Source organism: Neomonachus schauinslandi, chromosome 9 (genome assembly GCF_002201575.2).
Source record: "Neomonachus schauinslandi chromosome 9, ASM220157v2, whole genome shotgun sequence".
In the NCBI taxonomy this organism is placed as follows: Eukaryota; Metazoa; Chordata; class Mammalia; order Carnivora; family Phocidae; genus Neomonachus; species Neomonachus schauinslandi.
Window position 1 is genome coordinate 102,660,483 of NC_058411.1, and position 23,057 is coordinate 102,683,539.

At 41.6% G+C, this 23,057-nt stretch overlaps 2 protein-coding genes across 4 annotated transcripts in view; one reads left to right on the forward strand and one right to left on the reverse strand.

Annotated features, from left to right (window-relative positions):
* Positions 1–9,215, reverse strand: part of CIAO2A (cytosolic iron-sulfur assembly component 2A) — a 15,713-nt gene extending 6,498 nt beyond the window's left edge. Inside the window, exons 1-2 of the mRNA XM_021693872.1 lie at positions 8,986–9,215; positions 4,123–4,284 (exon numbers count right to left, since the gene is read on the reverse strand). Coding sequence (XP_021549547.1) covers positions 4,123–4,284; positions 8,986–9,109 — 286 coding nt within the window. The 5' untranslated portion in view covers positions 9,110–9,215. The remainder of the gene's footprint in view (positions 1–4,122; positions 4,285–8,985) is intronic.
* A 1,782-nt stretch (positions 9,216–10,997) lies between these two features.
* The window catches only part of SNX1 (sorting nexin 1), a 34,664-nt gene continuing 22,604 nt past the window's right edge, over positions 10,998–23,057 (forward strand). For 2 of the 3 annotated variants that reach the window (XM_021694057.2, XM_044918348.1), the window contains exon 1: positions 11,055–11,229. In XM_021694057.2, the coding sequence (XP_021549732.1) occupies positions 11,071–11,229 (159 nt within the window). In that variant the 5' untranslated portion in view covers positions 11,055–11,070. Of the gene's footprint in view, positions 11,230–23,057 lie in introns of all 3 variants that reach the window. The other variant, XM_021694056.2, reaches the window with a different exon arrangement.

A 23,057-nucleotide genomic window follows, 5' to 3' on the forward strand; every position in this document is an offset into this window, starting at 1 on the left:
CCAGTTGAGGCTTGTAACAGAAATTAACACTGGGCTTGGAACGAACCCTCTGTGTGCCCATGTTCCTCTTCTCCCCCACCTCAAAACAAGGAAGGAATTTTTAACTAAATCTACACCCCTAGACACAAAAGATAAGTCAAACTGTTCTTATGCAAAGTATTTCAGAGTACTTAGAGTCTAGAACACAGTAATTTCATAATAAATATTAGAGAACTCTAAAGACAACATATAGTTTCTTTAAGAGGGTCTCCCTTTAGAAGATCTGCCTTAAAGCATATCTGGAGGGTTCTTCTCTTCCCTCTGCCCCCCACACTGTCTCTTTAATTTGTTACCTGTGTATCATCTGAGCCTCCTCCTGTGTTCTACTCACTGTTGGTAGGTGTTTTACCCACGTAGTATAAATAACAACTGTGTCACAATTCACAAAGCACTTTCTTGAACATCAATATCCTTAAGAGAGGCAGTACAGCATTACTGAGATAGATACTTTGGGTTCAAAAGAAGCTCCACTGTATACAAGCTATGGGGCCCTAGGCAAGTTACTTAACCTCTCCTGAGCTTCAGTATCCTTATCTGTAAGATAGGTATTATAATAGTACCACTATATACAGGGTTGTTATGAGTAGTAAATAAATTGTTATGCAATGTGCCTAAAATAGGATTTGGTACATAAAAAGTATCTAATAAATATTAGCTATTACTATTGTATCATTTTCATTTTACAACCAGGAACCATGATAAGTGATTTGTCTGACAAGCAGAGAGCTGGGAGCTAAATATAGACCTTCTGACTCCAAATCCTATGCCCTTCATATTGGACCACACCTGCCTTCAGTTATTCTTGTCCGGACTAAGTCAACACAAATGGCTATCAGCTGGTTTTCTCTGCCTTACCCACTCATCCCCTTTGAGTCTTCCTTGTCTTTGCAATTATTTACCAGGATAACTCTGAGTAGGTGACGACCTAAGCACTCAGGCTGGAACGCATACCCAGGTGCCTTCCCCTGCTTCACACTACCTGCTCATAGGAAAACCCTCCCAGATGCCAGGCAGAAGGCTCCCTTTAATGTGTTTTCCAATCGTGTTGATTGAACATGGTTACTACACTAGTATACTAACTTCTAAAAAGCCAAGGGTCTTAACTGGAACTCATATTAAAAGGGTCCCAAAAATCCTGACAACACTTTGTTCAAGGAGTGGACAGATCTGAAGTAGCTCCCATAATCGGATCTGGGTGCCTTTAGAGTTACTTTTATTTCCTGGGCTTTCTCAATCTTTGTCCACACAAACGTGGTTTTTCGATAATTACAATCATAATCAAATGCAGCTTAGCATTCCAGTTTTTTCATACATTTCTCAGATACTTTGATTCCTTGATTATCATTTTCTATAGAAACAAGAAATTCCATTATATTGGTGCCATTTCCTTATTAATAGATACTATAGTTTCTTCCAGGCTTTATTATTATAAATTTACTATAAACGTTTTGTACACGTTACTGTTTTCTTCAATGGAATTATTTCCTTAATTCCTGGGTCAAAGAGTAGAAACTTTTTAATAAGGACTTACTTATATGTACCCAGAAGCTTAAAAATACTTATACCATATGACCCAATAATTCCAATTAAAGGAATTTATCCTGAGGCAATAACTAGAGATATATGAAAATATTTATGTATAAAGTTGTTCATCATATTATTTAATAAATTGTGAAAGCCTAGAAGTGGTATAAATGGTTATAAAAATTATGATATACTGATGTGATTAGTACAAACCTCTATGACTATATAATTAAAAACTAATATTTAATGAAGAATAAAAAATATTATCTATTTCACGTGTTCTATTATCTAACCTTTATAACTGTTGATACTCTTATTATCTCTACAGATAAGGAAACTGAGGCTCAGAAAGGTTAAGTAATTTGCCTAAGGCCACAAAGTGGCAGACCTGACAGAGCTGGAATTTTACCCTAGAGCACACATTCTTTTATGACAGCTGATTTTTATTTTTTTCTTTATGCTTCTGTGGAGTTTCCAAATTATTGCCAAGAAACATACTTTTGTAATGTAAAAAAACACAAAATAAATGTTACTTTTTAATAATTTTTTTTTTTAAGATTTTATTTATTTATTTGACAGAGACAGAGATAGCAAGAGCAGGAACGCAAGCAGGGGGAGTGGGAGAGGGAGAAGCAGGCTTCCCGCTGAGCGGGGAGCCCAATGCGGGGCTCGATCCCAGAATCCTGGGATCATGACCCAAGCCGAAGGCAGACGCTCAACGACTGAGCCACCCAGGTGCCCCTAAATGTTACTTCCCCCCCCAAATGTTACTTTTTAAAAATCAACTTGCTAAAGGCTCTTAGAGTAATAGACCCTCTATTTAAGAACTCTTATGTATCAAAATATTTTAAGATACTTCCCTTCACATCAAGAGAGTAGCAGTACTTCTGGTATCTTTGATTCAGAAACTGTCCAATGACAAAAAAATAAGCATGCATTCAAAAATGCTTTTTCTAGGATAGAATATTAATAACCACAATATCATCGGGGTGCCTGGGTGGCTCAGTCAGTTAAGTGGCCAACTCTTGATTTTGGCTCAGGTTATGATCTCAAGGTCCTGGGATCCTGCCCTTTGGCAGGCTCTGTGCTCAGCAGGGAGTCTGCTTGAGGATTCTCTCTCCCTCTGTCTCTCCCTTGGCTTATGTTCTCTCTCTCTCAAATAAATAAATAAATCTTAAAAATAAATAAATAAATAACGACAATATTATCTATGGATTCATGGACCCTTTAGTCCCTCAAGATGTGGCCCATATGCTGGAAATCACTAACAGGGATCCCAGATCAACAAGTGAGAAGAGAAAAACAGAAATCACAAAAATGGAAGCAATAATAAAATATTTACCTTTTCAATCATTTTTATAAACTTATCTATTTTTAAACAGATGATATATTCCCATACTTCAAAAACTTAAAAATATAAAAAGGTATACAGTAAAGTCTTCCTCCCACCCTGTCCCCAACCTGCCCAGTTCCTACCACCAATACCCACCCCCATCACAGCTGGCCATTTCTTATATATTCTTTGTGCCTATACAATCAAATACAAATTTCTATTTTTGCCCTTTTATACACAAATGTAGTAATATTATACTTGTTTTTATTTCTTAACAGTATGTCACAAAGATCTTTCCATACCGGTATGTGGAGAGCTTTTTCATTCTTTTTCATAGCTGTATAGCATTCCATTGTTAATATATACCATTAATGATTATTTCACCAATTCCCTACTGATGAACATTTGGTTTGAAATAAACTTCCTTTATCTTTTTTATTTTTATTTATTTATTTTTTTAGATGGGGGGGAGAGGGGCAGAGGGAGAAGGAGAAAGAGAATCTTTAGGAGGCTCCACACCCAGCGTGGAGCCCAAGCAGGGCTCAATCCCACAACCTTGAGATCATGACCTGAGCAGAAATTAAGGGTCGACGCTTAACCGACTGAGCCACCCAGGCGCCCCTCCTTTATCTTCAAAGACATCTCTTGTATATCTTACAGCTAACTACTCCAAAATATTGGGAATGCAGCCTCTCGAATAGAAAACTACCTCAAAAATATGCTCCCAAATAAAAAACTTAAAAAAAAAACAAAACAAACAGAACTCTCCCACTGGGACTTATGGCCCATGCTGCACTGAAGCCAACAGAGCAGCGAAAGGAAAAGAAGGTGATGGCAGCAGGGCTAGTTTGACAGCACCCACTCCAATCCCCAGAACTGAGGAGAGGACTGGCCCACACCCACTCTCTTAATTGTAGGCGTGTACAGGGAAGAAAAGCAGCATTGGGTAACTAAAGGAGATCTCACATTTGGAGTCAGGGGACCTGGGTTTGAGCCTCAGCTTCATCATTTCCTGGCTATGTGATTCTGAGCAAGTCACTTAAACTCTCTGAGTCTTGGGTTCCTCATCTGGAAAATTCTCTCATAGGCTGTGAGGGCTACAGAAGACACACATTTGAAAAGACTCTGTGAACTATAAAGTGTGATACATGATGCTAATTGTTATTTTGGGTCAGTATCAGTAAAATAATTTAGAATTAAAAATATATTTATATATAAAACCTTACCAATAAGGGTTGCCAAAGAGCAGTGAGGTACTGTTGGTGTGAACCTGATAATAACCAAATAGTCTTCGTTTATCTCCTGAACCTCCACACTACTTTCTGTTACCACTTCCAGTTCTTCTAAAGTATTGGGCTTCTCTGGGTCCCGGATAGTTCGAATCAAATCTAAAGAATCATCAGAGACAAGGTATTATGTTAAAACATGAATATTCTCAATAAGGATGACTTTGCCAGTCCTAATCCAAACACGGACTGCTTTTTTTTTTTTTGAACCAAATATTATAGTAACTGCCCAGATTTCTCACAGAAATTTCCACAACCAGTTTCCTTTTGAGAAAACTGTTTTCTTGGATTCTTATTAGATCATAACCAGTTTCTTGGATCCAACATTACAGAGAGAACATAAGAATGACAAGAGTCATAGAAGCTAAAGGGGAAGAAATAACATAGCTTGGGAGACTGTGGTATCAGGATTTATGAAAGTCGAATCTGAAACAAGCCTTTAAAAATTTCAGTATTTGAGGGGCGCCTGGGTGGCTCAGTTGGTTGGGCGACTGCCTTCGGCTCAGGTCATGATCCTGGAGTCCCGGGATGGAGTCCCGGGATCGAGTCCCGCATCGGGCTCCCTGCTCGGCGGGGAGCCTGCTTCTCCCTCTGACCCTCCCCCGTCTCATGCTCTCTCTGTCTCAAATAAATAAATAAAATCTTAAAAAAAAAAAAAAAAAATTTCAGTATTTGACATTTAAGGTGAAGGAAAGAAAAGGAAAAGAAGTTTAGGGGCTCCTGGCTGGCTCAGCAACGAATGCAGTTCTTGATCTTGGGGTCATGAGTTTGATCCCCACGTTGGGTGTAGAGACTACTTAAAAAAAAATTTTTTTTTAATTAAAAAAATGTTGAGTCTGCCTGGAACCCAGCATAAGTGAGGATATAAGAGTTTGGGCCAGGGGCGCCTGGGTGGCTCAGTCGTTAAGCGTCTGCCTTCGGCTCAGGTCATGATCCCGGGGTCCTGGGATCGAGTCCCACATCGGGCTCCCTGCTCGGCGGGCAGCCTGCTTCTCCCTCTCCCGCTCCCCCTGCTTGTGTTCCCTCTCTCGCTGTGTCTCTCTCTGTTAAATAAATAAATAAAATCTTTAAAAAAAAAAAAAAAAGAGTACACTTATGATGAGCACTGAGTAACATACAGAATTGTGAATCATTATATTGTACACCTGAAGCCAATATAATGCTGTATGTTAACTATACTGGAATTAAAATAAAAAATTAAAAAGAGAGAGAGAGAGCAACAAAGCTAGAGTGGTTCTTGAACCCATGGCATTCGCAAAGAATGAGCAGAACAGTTTTCAACCTTGGGTGAACAATGGAATCATCAGGACTGCTTTAAAAACAAAACAAAAATTGATGTCTAAGCCCTACTCCCAAAGATCCTGATTTAATTGATTTGTAGTATGGGCTGGACTTAAAAAATTCCTCAGGTTGTTCTTATGGGCAGCTCAGTTTGAAAACCACTAATGTAAAGGGAGAGACCCAAGAATAGACCTGTGGGAAGCACCTAATTTAGGGATCAGAAGAAGAAAGAAAAGCAAGAAGCAGAGATGGAAGCGGGGGGAGATTAACAACATTAAATGCAGCAGAAAAATTCAAAATGAGGACAGCTGAAACAGGTCTTTGGATTTGTAACCCAGAAGCTCACCTATAAGAAAGCAGTTTCAGTAGAGAGATGAGGACAGAAGCCAGATTGCAAAAGGGGAAACGAGAAGGAACCGAAAATGTAGTCCTAGGGCTTTGGCAGGGAAGGGAAGGGCAAAGAACAGATAGTGGGTTTAGACAAAGCTAGAACAATGACAAGGGTAAGGGAAACTTGAGTATGTTTTATAGCCCAAGGGGAAGGATCAAACAGAGGAAGTGAGACTGAAAGTATAGGGGGGAGGATGGCGGACTGGCAAAATAAGCAGAAGGGAATGAGACCAGGGATGTGGGAGCCTGGGCTGGCCTTGGAGAGGACAAGATTTCCTTCTTACTCTGAGGTTGGAGAAAAATATGGAAAAGGAGAATAATAGACAAATGGTGAGGTAGAAAGGAGAGCAGAGGGAATCCACATAGGATGGACTTTGATGTTCTCCAGCCTGAGGTTTTGTTCTATTATTGAGAGCACCCTTGTAATCAGAAATGCTACTGGGAAAAACAAATCAATCAAACTCCACCTTCTCCCCAGCCACTCCTGGGCTTATCACTTGATTAGCCACAGAATCTGAAAATGGAGACAGGAAAGAAAAGACAAAGCTTCTTCACAAGGCTCCGTCACCATGGGGCTCAAGGAAACACAGCTTTTTTAAAGATTTTATTTATTTATTTGACAGAGACACAGTGAGAGAGGGAACACAAGCAGGGGGAGTGGGAGAGGGAGAAGCGGGCTCCCGCCTGATGTGGGGCTCGATCCCAGGACCCTGGGATCATGACCCGAGCCGAAGGCAGTCGCTTAACCAACTGAGACACCCAGGCGCCCAACACGGCTTTTTTAAAAGAAATTTGCTCCCCCTCATCCTTGGCATTTTCCCTGTAAGGCTCATTTATACAAGCTGCATTATATTCTTTAATATGCTATCTAACCCTGAAATTAAGTCTCACCCCTTATTAAACTTCTCTGGTTTTCTACTGATTTGAGAGATTTGGATTTATTTATTTAGAAAGAAAGCAATGTTGCTCTTCTCACATTACTCCCCTGATGAAAATTCTTCTATGGCTCTGCACTGATATTCTTTTTCTTTTCTTTCTTTTTTTTTTTTTAGAGATTTTTATTTATTTATTTGACAGAGAGAGACACAGTGAGAGAGGGAACACAAGCAGGGGGAGTGGGAGAGGGAGAAGCAGGCTTCCCGCGGAGCAGGGAGCCTGATGCGGGGCTCGATCCCAGGACCCTGGGACCATGACCTGAGCTGAAGGCAGACGCTTAACAACTGAGCCACCCAGGTGCCCTCTTTTTTTTTTTAAGATTTTATTTTTATTTATTTGACAGACAGCGAGAGAGGGAACACAAGCAGGGGGAGCGGGAGAGGGAGAAGCAGGCTTCCCGCAGAGCAGGGAGCCCGACGCGGGGCTCGATCCCAGGACCCCGGGATCATGACCTGAGCCGAAGGCAGTCGCTTAACGACTGAGCCACCCAGGCGCCCTGATATTCTTTTTCTTAAACGATTTTATTTATTTGAGAGAGAAAGAGTGAGTGAAAGAGAGAGAGAGGACGAGTGGGGGAGGAGCAGAGGGAACGGGAGAAGCAGGCTCCCCACTGAGCAAGGAGCCCGATGTGGGGCTCAATCCCAGGACCCTGAGATCATGACCTGAGCCAAAGGCAGACGCTTAAACGACTGAGCCACCCAGGTGCCCCTGCATTGATATTCTTTATACATTTAAATCTTCAGTATCTAGTTCTGACCTGGTATCTAAAATAATTTTTGACCACACTTCCACCCTTTACCACAAACTCTATCCTGAAGCCCCACCTATCTGCCATTCTCTAACATGTTCCTTTATCACCTCCATACTTTTGCTCCCTTTTCTCTTAGTATGCCTTCTACCCTCCATATATCCAGAGCATACTTATACTTCAAGGCCTAACTCAAGTGACTCCTCCTTAAGTTTTTCCAGATCCCCCATTCAGAGATTACTATCTCTCTTTCCTCTGAATATCTCTATCTCTTATTCAGGTCGATGGCTTTCTACTGCATAAAATAAAAAATAGTCTATTTTTGCATATATAGGTCTCCCTCGATAGAAACTTTAGGACAAGAATCATCTCTCTTCCAAAGCTGTATCCCCAAGTGCCCTTCTGTCCTGAGATGCTGTAGACAGAAGTCTGATAGTACAGGAATGTGTCCGTTTTGTGGAGATCATTCTACTCATAATCATCTAGCTGGGGTTAAGTCCTGCCTCTAGTAAGAGAGCGGTAAATTAGATTGGCTCCAAAGATCTTTTCCAACCCTGGCCTCCTTCTCCTGGTCCCTAATCCTTGCCCACATTTTATTTGTATTCTTTGGTTAGATCTTTCACCCGCAGTCAGCAGGAACAGCTGAACAGCAGTTAGAGCCAGTCTTTTTAGTTTTCAAAAGCAATACTACATAAGTCCCAAAACAGGGAGTCATAAGGCAATTGTGAAATGGTGTAAAGTGCACGAAGTTTGGAATCAGAAGACATGGGCTTGGTTTTTGCCGTTTCTGTACTGGCAGTGTGACCTCCGGGTAGCTGTTTAACCATTCTAAACCTTTGTTTTCTCATTTGTACAATGAAGCGGGTCCCAGGAATTTAAACAATGTATGTGATTGTGTGTGTGTGTATTCGTTTTTGCACTGCTGGCTTGGCTGTGGTAAGAAACTAAAAGTTCGAGGCCCGGGTACGGGGAGCCGGGTTTGTCCTCTTCTCTCGGGGACCTCTGCCTTTTTTTCTTTTTTTTTTTTTTTTTTGCACAAGAGAGCGACTGTGCCCTTAGGCCAGTCCCCAACTCGTTAGTCACCCAGGGGCTAGGGGACGCAAGGAAGGAGACAAGTAGTGCAATCAATCCAGCTTTGCTTCCTAACCAAGCACCCTAAATGCCTGCTCTGCCCAGAAATCTTGAAAAGGCCACTAGGGCGTGGGGCAGACAAGGGAAATGAAGCGTTTAAAAATCTCCAGGCTCGGCTTGCCCCAGGTTTGGGAAGAGCCCGGGTCCTAGAAAGATCCACATTCCTGCGTGACTCAGGACCCCGGAGAAAAGGCTTCCCAAGCTTCGGACGAGACCCAGCAAAAACCGGAGTCTCCACCCCCAGCCCTCAGGTGAGATCCCCGTTACCCCCACCTCCACGTACAACGCCAAACGCTGTCCTGGGTAAAATTAGTTACCATAAACCTCTAGCGCTTTTTCTTCCATGATCCGGGGCTGCCGGGCAGCTCCCCGCTCAAAGAGGCCGGAGAGCCACAGGACTCTGCTCAGCGTCCAGGAGAGCAGCCCGGACACCCGCTCCATCCTCACGCTCCGCCATCCCTGGCGACTGTCCCATCCGAGCCACCGTCTCTCAGCAGCGGGCCTCGAGATTTATCAACTTCCTGGTCTTCAAATGGGCCGAGACAAGCCTAAAGGTCGAAGAGAGCAGAAAATAGGCGGGGCCTGACAGAGTAGCGCGGAGGACCTAGGGAAGGGCCCCGCGAAGACCACAAGCCCCAGCATGCTTTGCTCGGTTTCGGCGGGACAAGAGAAAAAAAAAAAATTCCTCCCAGCACGTGAGGAGCATTGCGTGCTGGGACCAAGGGGCAAAGAGATGTATTCTGGGATTTGTAGTCTATATCGGGTAAGAAGGGGTAGGTAACGGTCTGTTACCCGCCACTGTTTGCCTCATTCAGCGCCCTCGAAGCTGAAAATAAATCCTGAAGAGGTAGGGGAAAGGAGATCTTTGCTGGAGGAGCGTATGCAAGGACAATCTACTGTTATTTCTCTGAGGGAGCCGCTTCCAGCCAGTTTTCTTACTTCCTAGTCACGCCGGAAGTGAGTTTCCGTTGCCCTGAAACGGAAGGTCTTGGAAGTCCACTGAAGTTGGCTAGGAGTCGCGGGGAAAGAGAGGGCTTTTGATTTTCTCGCCTCAGAGGGCTCAGGCCAGCACAGTTCCCCACTACTAGCTGCATATTTCTGTCGGTCGCCTTCAGAGACAACTTAGAACGAAAGGCCTTTCCTCGTGCCCAGGATATCCAGTAGTGACATACTGGAAATCGTAATCCTAAAAAGAATGTCTTAAGTCCTCTGGTGTTCGTGGCTGTGATGAATGCCAGGAACAAGGTTGATGATGTTAGTTTTATCCATCCATCCCTCCAAGTTTCAAACATTTATTGGCCACTTACTTTGCCAGACTTGGTGTATAGGCACCGAGAATACGAAGATCGGAGGCGGCCCCTGCCCTCAAACAGCTCATAGACCTGTGAGGGAACCAATCCCTGATGTTGAGGAATTTGCAATTAGAAACAAACCTTTTATCAGACTTGATTCCAAATGTCATCTCTTCTCTATTGAAAAGAAAGGGTCATTTTGCTGAATTACCCTATGCTAACATATCCCGTTTATCTTTTGTTTATTGTCTGGCTGATTTAGACTTTAGGCTCACCAGACAAGTGAATAGTTTAGGTCCCAGGAAAATTGTGTTCAGAATTTATGAATTTCCCTGCCATCTGTTCCACTCCACTCCACAGCAATGAAGAGGATAACCCCAACTTCCTTGTAACTTTGGTTACAAGGCCTCACCCCCTTGAGGCCTCCCTACATTTCCAAGCATAACTGATACCCTCTTTCATTGTGCTCCCAGAACACATCATAGCACTGAACACGTTGAATTTGTTCATTTGCATGCCTGTCTCCCTCAAGTGCCTAGTGGGTCAGGAGCTTATTTCTGTATTCAAACGCATGGTAGGGTGCCAGGCACACAGTAGATGTTCTATATATTTCTTGAATGAATTAACTAAATGTCGTCCAAAGAATAAGTGGTGAAACTTTGCTGCCGCCTGTTGAGAGACCTCAAAAATATTTACTGAATCTCAATGAGAGCACTGGCATAGGTAGGTAGCATGTAGAGGAGTTTTCAAACTCCTTTATTCGAACATCTTCTTAAGAAGGCTGTTGGCTAAAGCTATCCAGAACAGAAAGGGCCCTAGGAATCCGAGCAGCCCCTACCTAGCTCTTTCCTTTTCCGCCCCACTCCCCCCTTGGTTAAGAACTCAGCGTCGCGAAGCCGGGTTCGGATTTGTTGGGTAGGAGCTTTGGGCCGGAGCGTTGGACCGCCCTGCCCCGCCCCCAGCGGCCGGGCCCCGCCCCCGAGCCCCCGCCCTGTGCGTCCCGCGGGGTTGGTCACGACGATCCCACTCCTCGTTCCTCTGGAACGTTTTGCTCGCGGCGCTCTCTCTCTATAAAGTTGTTGTTGCGGCTTCCGCCGCGGGTGGAGGAAGATGGCGTCGGGTGGTGGTGGCTGTAGCGCTGCGGATAGACTCCCTCCGCCTTTCCCCGGCCTGGAGCGGGAGTCCGAGGGGGCGGCCGGGGGGTCAGAACCCGAGGCTGGGGACAGCGACACCGAGGGGGAGGATATTTTCACCGGCGCCACGGCGGCCGTGAGTTCGCACCCTTCGGGCGGCCGGCGGGCGGGCGGGCGCCCGAGAAGGGAAGAGAGGCCAAGCGAGGGTCGAGGAAGCTGGGCAGAATGGGCCCGGCGGGGCCCGGCGAGACCCTGCGTTGGTGACGGTAGTCGCGGCTTGGGAGCCCTTAATGAGTACCAAGATGTTAGGGGCCCGACTCCCAGGTCCCGGGGGCAGACGGTGAGGAGCGAGGGGTGTGGTGGCTTCTCCACCCAGGTCCCTGACAGCGAAGAGATGCCCAGGCCGGCCTTTGGCCCTGCCGTGTGGTGACCCCAAGGACCCACGGGATTGTTTTGTGGTCGTTTCCTGGCGGCCTGATTTAATAGGTCAAGATAAGGAAATGGGATGCAGACTTTTTTCTTTCCTTAACCTTACTGCTCCTAGGATCAGTAGTGTTATCTGGAGTGGCTCAGGACCTTGACCCGCCCACAAATCCTTTCATTAGCTCAGAACTTACAGTTAATTACCAAAGGCTCATTGTGGATCTAGTTTATAAGGGTTACGTTGACTCCTCTGATCTCTAAGGGAAAATCCTGCCAGAAGTCGGTTGAAAAGAAGGCCCTGCCAGATAAATCACTACATAGATGACAAGCTTTGTCCTTTTTAAAGAGCTGTATTAAAATGCCTAAGTACCTCTGTGGGATTAAATCTCTAAATGTGAGGAGGAAACGGTGTTTCCCTTAATAATATCCAGGTTTCTAATAAGAGGTGTTGGGGGAGAAACTGATCTTTGTATGTGGAATGTGAAAATCAATAATCAGTTCTGGAACCAGTGGCGATGTTTTGGGTTGTTTTATAAGAATACTGACTCACACGACTTGGTACAGTTCGTTCCAGGTTGAAAACTTCAGTGCTAGGTCTGTGAATTTATGTACTATTCTATCTCGGATAATACTTCTCTTTGTAGTACCTATTTCAGTATATAAGTGACTAAATAAGACAGCTTGAAATTCTTTATGTAGCATGTGTCTGAAAAAGGTTGAGGCTTGTTTCATTTATGTCAGAAAGCGGCTAAGTTTCTAGGAAATATCTTTGGTGACATCTTTAGAATTTTCCCTGTACTGTATTCGGGAATGGAATTCATAATCCCAGCCCAAAAAGTACTTGTTGATGCTAATATAACGGCTTAAAACTGTCTAATGAAGTCTCTGTTATTCTAAGAAATAACTCTTGCTGCTAATTTAGTCTTTCTGTATCTCACTTAAAACAAATTTTTGGTCTTTTCCTTTGGTAATTAGCTACTGTTAATAACTACTGGGATGAAAAAAAAATAACTACTGGGATGGTAGTTATTCAGACCAAATATCTGAAAATAGACACTCTGACATTGAAAGTGATTGGTGACGTAGGCAAATGATGATTTATTTTCAAAAAGGGCCCTGAAAGGGTGAGGAGTTTATTCTAGAGTTTTCTAAAAGAAGTTGAAGAGGCTGTGACTTGATTGATCTCAGATTACTTTACGGAGGCATCAGTACTTCTCTCTTATAAGACTGTGTGGAAGTACTTCGCCTAATTTCCAACCAGAGAGAGGAGGAAGGAGTCAGAATGAACTTGTTCTACCACAGAAAGCGTAATTATTTTTAGTTAGATTTTGATCCAGGAAAATTGAGTTGCTGGGGAAACTAAAATGCCACCTGTAAGCCATTTTTTGAGCTGCCTGTCCTGATGTTAATCTTCAGGAAGCCAAGACTCCAATATTTCTCACTAGTTAAACTGGGAATTTCTTGTTTAAAAGCCACTGAATACAAATTATATTCCAATAAATGTTTTAGTTGTGAGCCTGTGTAAGAAGACAGGGGATTGCAGTGCTTCTGTGTCTTAAGGAGTAACATTGAAGAATAAAATAAGAACAAGGGCCTTGAAGGCTGATTTAAATCCATCCAGGTTCTGTTACTTGGGCAAGGTACGTAATTACTCTGTATGGTTTCCTCACCTGTAAAATGTGAATAATAGCATTTACGCCCACCATTATTCGGATTAAATTCAAATATCTGTGAAACACTTGTGAAACACTTGAGCATTGTAAACTGAAATTACGCTAAGAATCAAAGAACCCACAGAATCTAGTAATGGATTAGAAAAGTTATATTAACCCCAAAAATGGTTAATATAGTTTATCAAAAACTAGTAATAAGATTGATTTGATTAACTAAAAATCATGAAGGTAGGCACTTAATGACTTCAGTGGCATCTTATTAAGTTTACCTTCATATTGTGTTTTGATGGGTGTTGGAGGCAGAGGGAGGGGTATTAAAAAATTGGGAAGCTGAGGCATGTAAAATTTAAAATAATTTATGGTATGCATGTAATTTCCTGGACATTGATGTAACAGCTGCTGTTGTTAATCATCCCATCTGCTCTCTTTTAGGGTCCAAGAGGCTTTGTTAATACAGTAATAAAAGTATTTATAATCAAAGGGGCGCCCATGATATGCATTTCAGAATCTACAAACCAGTTACATGAAAGGGATAGACTGGAGTTAAAAGGATTATTAAAACAAATCTGAATATTAAAAGGATTATTAAAACAAATCTGAAAGCATTGCCTTAAGATTGAAAACCAGCTGGGAAATATCTTAAGATATTTTTAGAATATATATAAATTATACATATAGATATATATATAAATATGTAAATTATGTTAAAAATTTTTGACTAAATGGCATACATATTTTTGTGCCTCATTTAACTTAAGTGGTCTTACTTGCATACTTACACTGAATGATAGAGTTGAAGCAAGTTCTTTATTTGCCCTCCCAGGAATTCTTATATGCCCATCTCTTTTTAGCAGTATGCCTAGATATGCCCTCTAAATGAAAGAGAACTGCAGAGGCCTTTCTCATGCTAAGAGGAAGGAGGAAAAGTGATAACCTCACTTCAGATTTTGGCCAAATCTGGTATCTACTTCTTCCGATGATCTATCAGACCAATTAGAATTTTTTCCCACTACTCTTCATCTTTAATTGAAACCATAGTAATTACAGAAATGGCTAGAAAAAATAAAATAGGGGGGCGCCTGGGTGGCTCAGTTGGTTAAGTGTCCAACTCTTGATCTCAGGGTTGTGAGTTCAAGCCCCTCATTGGGCTCCACGCCCAGCGTGAAGACCACTTAAATTTAAAAAATTAAATAGAAGTAAAAAATAGAATAAAGAGGGCTCCTGGGTGGCTCAGTTGGTTAAGCGACTGCCTTCGGCTCAGGTCATGATTCTGGAGTCCCGGGATCGAGTCCCACATCGGGCTCCCTGCTCGGCAGGGAGTCTGCTTCTCCCTCTGACCCTCCTCCCTCTCATGCTCTCTGTCTCTCATTCTCTCTCTCGCAAATAAAATCTTAAAAAAACAACAAAAAACAAAACAAACAATGAAGAAGAAACAGCGGGGAACTTGAAAAGTCATATGTTGGGTGCCTGGGTGGCTCAGTGGGTTAAGTGGCTGCCTTCGGCTCAAGTCATGATCCCAGGGTCCTGAGATCATGCCCCACGTCGGGCTCCCTGCTCCGCGGAGAGCCTACCTCTCCCTCTCCCTCTGCTTCTGCCTGCTGCTCTGCCTACTTGTGCTCTCTATCTCTCTGTCAAATAAAGAAAGAAAAGTCAGATGTTGAATAGTCATTGATTAATAAAGACTTATTTACATATTCTCACTGGTGTTTAAGACAAAAGAATAATAAAACTTTTATTGGTATTCAGAAGTCATGGATAGCAAGTGGCTTCTGATTGACAGTGTTTTATAAACTACGGGAATTATATAAATGTAAGTTGTGTATTAACATTTAGACAGGAAAGGACATGTTATTTTTAGAATCCAGCCTACATCTGTGATCAATATAACATGTATCCTGAGGGAGAATAAATCAGGTTTTCTTTATTGTGGTATAAAACAAAACAAAATTTACCATCGTAAACTTTCTTAATTTTACTGTTCAGTAATGTTAAGTATACTCACATTTTTATGCAACAGATGTCCAGAACTTTTTCGTCTTGGAATTCTGAAACTCAGTACCCATTAAATAACAGCTTCCCTTTTCCCTTCCCCCAAGCCCCTGGTAACCGCCATTCTACTTTCTGTTTCTGTGAATTTGACTAGTTTAGATGACCTCATGTAAGTGAGATCATGCAGAATTTGTCCTTTTGTATCTGGCTTATTTCACTTAGCATAATGTCCTCAGAGTTCATCCGTATTCTAGTATTCATCAGAATTTCCTTCCTTTTTAAAGCTGCATAATATTCCATTGTGTGTATATACCACATTTTGTTTACTCATTCCTCAGTGGACATTTGGGTTGCTTCTACCTCTTGGCTCTTGTGAATAGTGCTGCCATGAACTCGGGTGTGTAAATATTTTTTCAAAACTCTTCTTTCAGTTCTTTTAGTTACATACCCAGAGGTGGGATTGCTGGATCATATCATAGTTCTATTTTTAATTTTTTGAGGAATTTCCCTATTTTTCATTTGCACTGTGTTACAATCCCAAGACCAGTTTATTTCCTTTTGTGTGCTTATAGGATAACTTATTTAGATCTGGACAGAATTTGGTAATTTTATTAAAAGCCCTAAAGAGATTAATAGTTTAGCTGGCTAATATTTTAATTCTGTTGTGCAAAATGCATGGTGGCTGTTCCCAAGGATATAACATGTCCTCAGTAAGTTTTTTGATAATATACCTTCTCTATTTTTTTTTTAATTATTCATTTGACAGAGAGCACGAGTGGTGGGGGGGAGGGGCAGAGGGAGAAGCAGACTCCCCGCTGTGCAGGGAGCCTGATGCAGGCACATTAGGTGGTCAGATCTGGTCTTAAAAGATTAGTAGTTGGGCACCTGGGTGGCTCAGTCGGTTAAGTGTCTGCCTTTGGCTCAGGTCATGATCTCAGGGTCCTGGAATCAAGCCCTGCATTGAGTGGGGCTCCTTGCTTAGTGGGGAGTCTGCTTCTCCTTTCTCCTTCCCCTTCCTACCCACCCACCCCCACCCCGCTCTTGCATGCAGGCACGCTCAGGCTGTCTCCCTCTCTAATAAATAAAATCTCAAAAAAGATAGTAGTTGAAATTCCTCATTTTTCACGCAGGTCTGATACATATGTTCTTGAAAAAGTCAGCAACTGGTGTTATATCCAAAGATTCGTTTTAATGCTCAGCTCAAATTGTAAACCAGTTTCACTTCTAGTAAGTTTAGGTTTTCTTTTCTTGAAGTACATAGAATCATTAATTTCTTGATCATAGAATTCTACTAGCAGTTAATCTAGCTTTCAGGGTTATGCAGGAAAAGCTAACAGAATTAGTCACAAAGCACTTTTGGAGGTAGAGGGATGAGAAAAGACTTAAAGATGACTAATAAGAACTCAAAAATTTATTTAAAATTAGAGTTTGGGGCTTATAGGAGAAGCAATAAAGGTTGCAGTCAGATTTCTGGTTTCTGTAGGGAGTTGCTGCTCTTTGCTTTTTCAGGTGTTAGGGTAGTTCTGATGACTTAGCCATTTGTGATTTGTTTGGTTGGGAGGAGAGAGAGGAAAAAGAACACTCCAATTTCTCTTGGTCCTCAAAGCTTCTCAGCCCTCTTGAGTAACTGTTGGCATAAATAAATCAGGAGTAGTTCATAGTTAGTAGAGCAAGTAACCATAAGTATCTCATCTCCAGGAAAAGCCTGTTGCTCAACTTTTTCTGGCTTATTCTCTTGCTTAGTCAAGTGGACAGCTGGGGCTTCATTCTGCTTTCAGAGCAGATTTGAACTGGGTTTGCTTTTTCAAAATGGAAGTTAATGCACTCATTAGAACTCTGATCCTTCTGCAGTTTTCTGGGCCCTTCTAAGTTATATTAGTTTGAAACCCAAAAAGTTTAGTAGGGAAATTACATCATAGAATTCAGTAGATTGTAGGTAAATTTTGGTAGACCATGGTATGCCCTTTCACTTTGAAGTCTCTCATTTCCCCCACCCTTCCAGCTTCCCCTTTTCTATTTTCATTAGTCTTAGAGGGACTAGCCTAGAGGTTCTTGACCTTTTTGTGTCACGGACCCATTAGCAGTCCAGTGAAGCCTATGGATCCATTCTCAGAATGTTTTTACGTGTATAAAATACATAAGATTACAAGGAAACCAATTACACAGAAATGCAGTTAGCAAAACATTAAAACAATTTTTATGTTTGTAATATGTGCTTTTTAATGCTTTACCTGGTAAGATCTAGGGATAGTTATAACTACCATAATTCTTTTAAAAAATAGAGATGACTATAAATGATATTTTGAGAACTGTAACAATTGTTATGTCAAATAAAAATATCTGATTTCTGTTATAGTGTCAAATACTGCTATTACTGTTGTGGTTTGTTGGCTATCTTTGTAATTGAAAAAAATGCTGAATTTCAGTTAGAAATTAGTGAAAATGAAATTGAAACTTTATTGCCATCTAAGTTCCTAGACACCTCCTGAATTCCATGTCTCATGGACCCCAGGATAGTAACGCCTACTTGAACTCCTTTAGCTGTGAAGGGGGGTAAAATTGTGAAGTCCTTTGGGTTAACCGAATATTTAACCAGTTCGTAGAGTAAGATGCACCCTATTCCCAAATCTAATGGACACTAAATTCCATTCTGCCAAGCGCAGAAGCTTTTAGTGCATCTGTGCCATTTTTGAAACTGGCGGTGGCATGGGAAAGGAGTCACTGCCTGTGGTAAGTAAAATAATTGCCCCCTCCCTAAGATATCCACCTCCTAATCCCAGAAGCTGTGAATGTATTAGGTTACAAAGCAAAGGAGGATTAAGGTTGAAGATGGAATTAAGGTTCCTAATCAGTTGACCTTAAGGTAGAGAAATTAGCCTGGGTTATCTGAGTGAGCCCAGTGTTATCACAAGGATCCTTTAAAAATGGAAGAGTGTCAGAGAGTGACTGTGGAAACGAGTACCCACAGAAGAAAGGCACAGAGAGATGCGACATTGTTGGTTTTGAAAATGGAGGAAGTAGGCCATGAGCCAAGAAATGTGGATCACTTTTAAAAGCTAGAAGATCAAAGCAACAGATTCTCCCATAGAACCTCCACAAAGGAACATAGCCATGGTGACACATTGATTTTAGCCCAGTGAGACCTGTATTAACTTCTACAGAACTTTTAGATAATACATTTGCATTGTTTAAGCTGTTAAATTTGTGATCATTTTGTGTTGCGGTGGCGATAGAAAGTGAATACACGGGCGCCTGGGTGGCTCAGTTGGTTGAGCGACTGCTTTCGGCTCAGGTCATGATCCTGGAGTTCCAGGATCGAGTACCGCATCGGGCTCCTTGCTCGGCAGGGAGTCTGCTTCTCCCTCTGACCCTCCCCCCCTCTCATGCTCTCTCTCTATCTCATTCTCTCTCAAATAAATAAAATCTTTAAAAAATAATAATAATAATAAAGAAAGAAAGAAAGTGAATACACCACCCCACTTAGCTCATTTTTCTGTAGAAGTAAACGTGGCAAATAGAACAGTATTTCATGTCAAGGTCTTCCAGGGTGATTTTTAAAGACTTTGTGACTGCCCTGTTATCTAGGTATAACTTCTGGGCATGACTTTTTCCTAATTGTCCTTGCCTTATTACGTTAGTATGATAACAATTCTGTAGCTCTGTCTTGCCTTACTAAATTATATTAATTTTTCGCCAGAAGGTGAGTACCCTAGTTCTCCAGAAGCACAGTGTTACCTTAGCTTTTAATTTGGATTCACTCTCTAAATGCAGTTGAGAATTTTAACAGTACTACCCTTTTGAGGTCCCTTGAATAATGCAAGGATTCTGCATAGAGCAACGAGCAGTTGAGCAACATAAGGAAGAGAATCACAACTCAATAACTAAAGGGAAGTTACGCAGAATCACAGTGTACTTTTCAGGACTAAATCGGTATGTTCAGCTATGAGGGATAGCAAACCCAAGTCTGTCCTTCCCTGAGCTAAGAACATTGCGTTAGTGGCCTGGCCTCATGGTTTGGGGCTGGTAATTGGTGGAGAATACCTGTTTGCTCTTAACACAAGTGCTCTCTTGCTGTAGCTCGCTCTAGTGCCTCTCTGAGAGTTAGATTAGGCAGTCTGTGTGCCTTGTAATTATAAACAGAAATACTTGAACTTTTAAACAGGCTTATCAGTGGAACCACCTGCTAGAATTAACAGCCAAAAGGAGTCAGCAAGGGTTGGATATCCTAGCCTAGGACTCTGTCACTAAAGAAAGTATGCCTCCGTTATTTCAGAAAAGGGGGCAGGAGAAGGTGGTGGGATAGGGGGAAGTAGGCAGGGCTATAATTTGCTTTACTAACTATATCACAAACTTACTGTTTTCATCATAGAAAATAGTTTTATCTGTTGCCTAGAAATTTAGCTCCCTTTAAATAGATGGATAGTTTTGTGATGTACTGGCAATTCAGAAATTTTTTTTTTTAAATATGAATTATAAGCAAAGGTTATTTTTAGTATTGATTTTGCAGCTCAGTATAATCAGTGTGCCTCTTCCTTTCCCCCAGAATGAGTCCTTCCTGAAATTTAACTGTTGACTTAAAATTAGCTTTTTATTTTTTACTTTTTTAAGTAGGCACCACACCTAGCATGGCGACAACCCTGAGATCAAGACCTGAAGTGAGATCAAGAGTCAGACGCTTAACCAACTGAGCTGCCCAGGTGCCCCCAAATTAGATTTTTAATATAAATTAATAATACTGATTAATTTTTTTTAATCTTGGGCAAAACATACAAAATGTGTTATAAAGCCCAGATAAGTATTTATTTTGATGATAAGCTATTGTTATAGACTCTAGTCTCATGGAAGACTTGTTTTCTATTAACAGTTTTGTGTGAATATAGGATACTTTGTCCATTTCTTATATGTAAAAATAGTTATCAGGGGTGCCTAGGTGGCTCAGTCGGTTGGGCATCTGCCTTCGGCTCAGGTCATGGTCTCAGGGTCCTGGGATCAAGCCCTGTGTCAGGCTCCCTGCTCAGCAGTGAGTCTGCTTCTCCCTCTCCCTCTGTGATCTCTCTCGCTCTCGCTCTCGAATAAATAAAAATCTTTAAAAAAAATAGTTCTCAGCTTTTACCGAATCTGATTTTAAGTAAAACTTGAGAATGTTATGCCTCAAAGACCAATTGTGTGCTGGGTACTTCCCAGCCTAAAAATATAAGCTTAGCTTGTCCAATGCTAATCCAAATTATTCATCTGAAAATAAATTTGGTAAGGCCCCAAATAAAACAGATGTGAAAAGAGATAAAGTTGGGGAGGGGTACTGTACAATATGCCTGAGAGAGCATTATGTAAGAAACTTAGATAAACTTAGGTATACTTATGCAAGGAAAGTGTACATCTAAGTGCTGACTTAGCTTAGAAAAATGAGCAAAGGACATCAAGACAAGTCACAGGGGTTCAAATGGCCAGTAAACATGTGGAAACAAGACTTTTTACCAGTCAACCTGGCAAAGATTTTTTAAAAGAAAGAATTTGGGGTACCTGCCTGGCTCAGTCAAGCACGTGACTCTTGATCACAGGGTTGTAAATTCAAGCCCCATGTTGGGTGTAGAGATTACTTAAAAATCTTGAAGAAGAAAAGAGAATGCTTAATGTTACTGTGGGTGCAGCACTCTTACATATTGGGGGTGGGGGGTGTAAATTGGTGGTCTTTCTGGAAGTCAGCTTAGCGGAGGCTTTAAAATTTTATGTCCAATAATTCTACTTAAGAATCTATCCCAAGGAAATACTCAGATGTGGACTTATATATAGGGATAAACATCATAGCATCATTTGTGATGATAAAAACCTGGAAACTGTAAATAGCCATCTTTAGGGAGATGACTGTGTTGTGGTGTACCCATACAATAGTTAAATCACCAGAAGTGCGATTTTTGTCCAACTCTTTTTTTTTTTTAAGATTTATTTATTTATTTGAAAGAGAATGAGAGAGAGAGCACATGAGAGGGGAGAGGGTCAGAGGGAGAAGCAGACTCCCCGCTGAGCAGGGAGCCCGATGCGGGGCTCGATCCCGGGACTCCAGGATCATGACCTGAGCCAAAGGCAGTTGCTTAACCACCCAGGCGCCCCTGTCCAACTCTTGATGACATGAAAAAAAGGCTTAGATGGTGGGGGTGGTGGGGAACAGAATACAACGCTTTATACACATAGAAGATTAAGAACTACAGAGGAAAGAACAGAGGAAGAAAAAATACAGTAATCAGTCTATCTTCAGCTTTCTATGAACTCAGCCATGAATACTTTGATCTGGGGGTTGGTATCCCAGAGTACATCTGAGGAGCAGTTTTCTGTTCTCACATGTAGTTGTTACCTAGCATACTAGGTATGGGAGCACACATCTTTGTTTTCATCACAGTTCTAGTCAAGCAACTTTTGCTTTTGTTTAGGATTATTTATTTATTTGAGAGAGAGAGTTCACGCACACAGAGGGAGAGGGAGAAGCAGACTCCCCACTGAGCAGGGAGCCCGATGCGGGGCTCAATCCCAGGACCCTGGGATCACGATCTGAACCGAAGGCAGACGCTTAACAGACTGAACCACCCAGGCGCCCCTCTCGTCAAGCAACTTACAGTTTGGGCTTGAAGGGGATCTGGTAGAAGAAGAGATAGGTAGCCATGCTCTAGTAGTCTTTGGAGTATCCCATCCATCTGGGTCTGTCTCTTCTGATTATTATAAGGAAAGGCAGGCTGCTGTTATCTTAGTCTTCAAACTTCCAAGTTTAGATGATGAAACAGAAATGGATAGTTGGCTTTATTCATCTCCATATCACAAGAATGGGTCCTTCTAGGTATTTTTTTTTTAAATGGCTAAATTCTAACCTGTGCCTTTCCTGTTGCTTTAGTCTCCCTGGTGAGCTACTAGTAAATTACAGTTGATTATATATATATATCATTAATGTGTTTTGGGTTTTAATCTCTCCTGGATCTCCATTTGGAGATAACTGGTATCAGTGAGAATTGAATTAAATCATATGGCTTTTTGTGAGATCCCCATACTGTCCAAGAGCACAAGAGAATGTATAGAAAAGAAATGTGTGTGTAGGAAGGTAGTTGGCAATATATGAGGCAAAAGGGAGCTGTGGGTTTTGGTTTTGCCCTGTTATTTGTTGTCTTTATCTCTGTAGTAATTTTGTTGTTGTTGAAGATTGTGGAAGCACCTAGAAAACAGGATCACTGTCTCTGAGTTGGTATAACATTTAAGCATATATATTTAAGTATGAAAATATTTAAGTATTCATTAAGCTTTATTAGCATAGAAAAGTTCCAGTAGGGGCATTGTTTATTAATATAAATTCTACATATTGGTAGCAGTTTCTTTCCCTAAGGGTGGCCCCAGTATTGGGATGGAACTGTTTGCATGGCAAATTCAGAATACCCAATAGATCTGTCATTTTACTTTGTTCTTTTGGGTCAGAAAAGGCCTGTTTCTGAGAACAAACTCCCTCAGATTTGTTAAGGAAATGTTTCATAAAAGATTCCTTAAGTCAGGTCATTTAACTGATTTGGCCTTGGGGTTTGACTTCAAAACCCTGCAATACCACACCATGGCTTTTGAAGCCAGATTCCCAGCATTTTGTTCATGTTCTACACAATTCAGCTTTGTTCACTCTGGTACCGGTCTGGGGCCCCACCCGATACTTGTTTGCGGGTGATCACTGAGCTTTTGATAAAGGCCATAATTGACTGTATTTTTACCATGTGCCCACTAGGCTAAGCATGACTGGTTTTTATTCTGCTGGTCTGGCATGGGTGTGGTTGAAAATTGTGTCTGTGTAAGTTAGGAATAAAAAGATAACTTATATTTATGAACAGCATTAGATGTAAAGTGTTATACCTTCCTT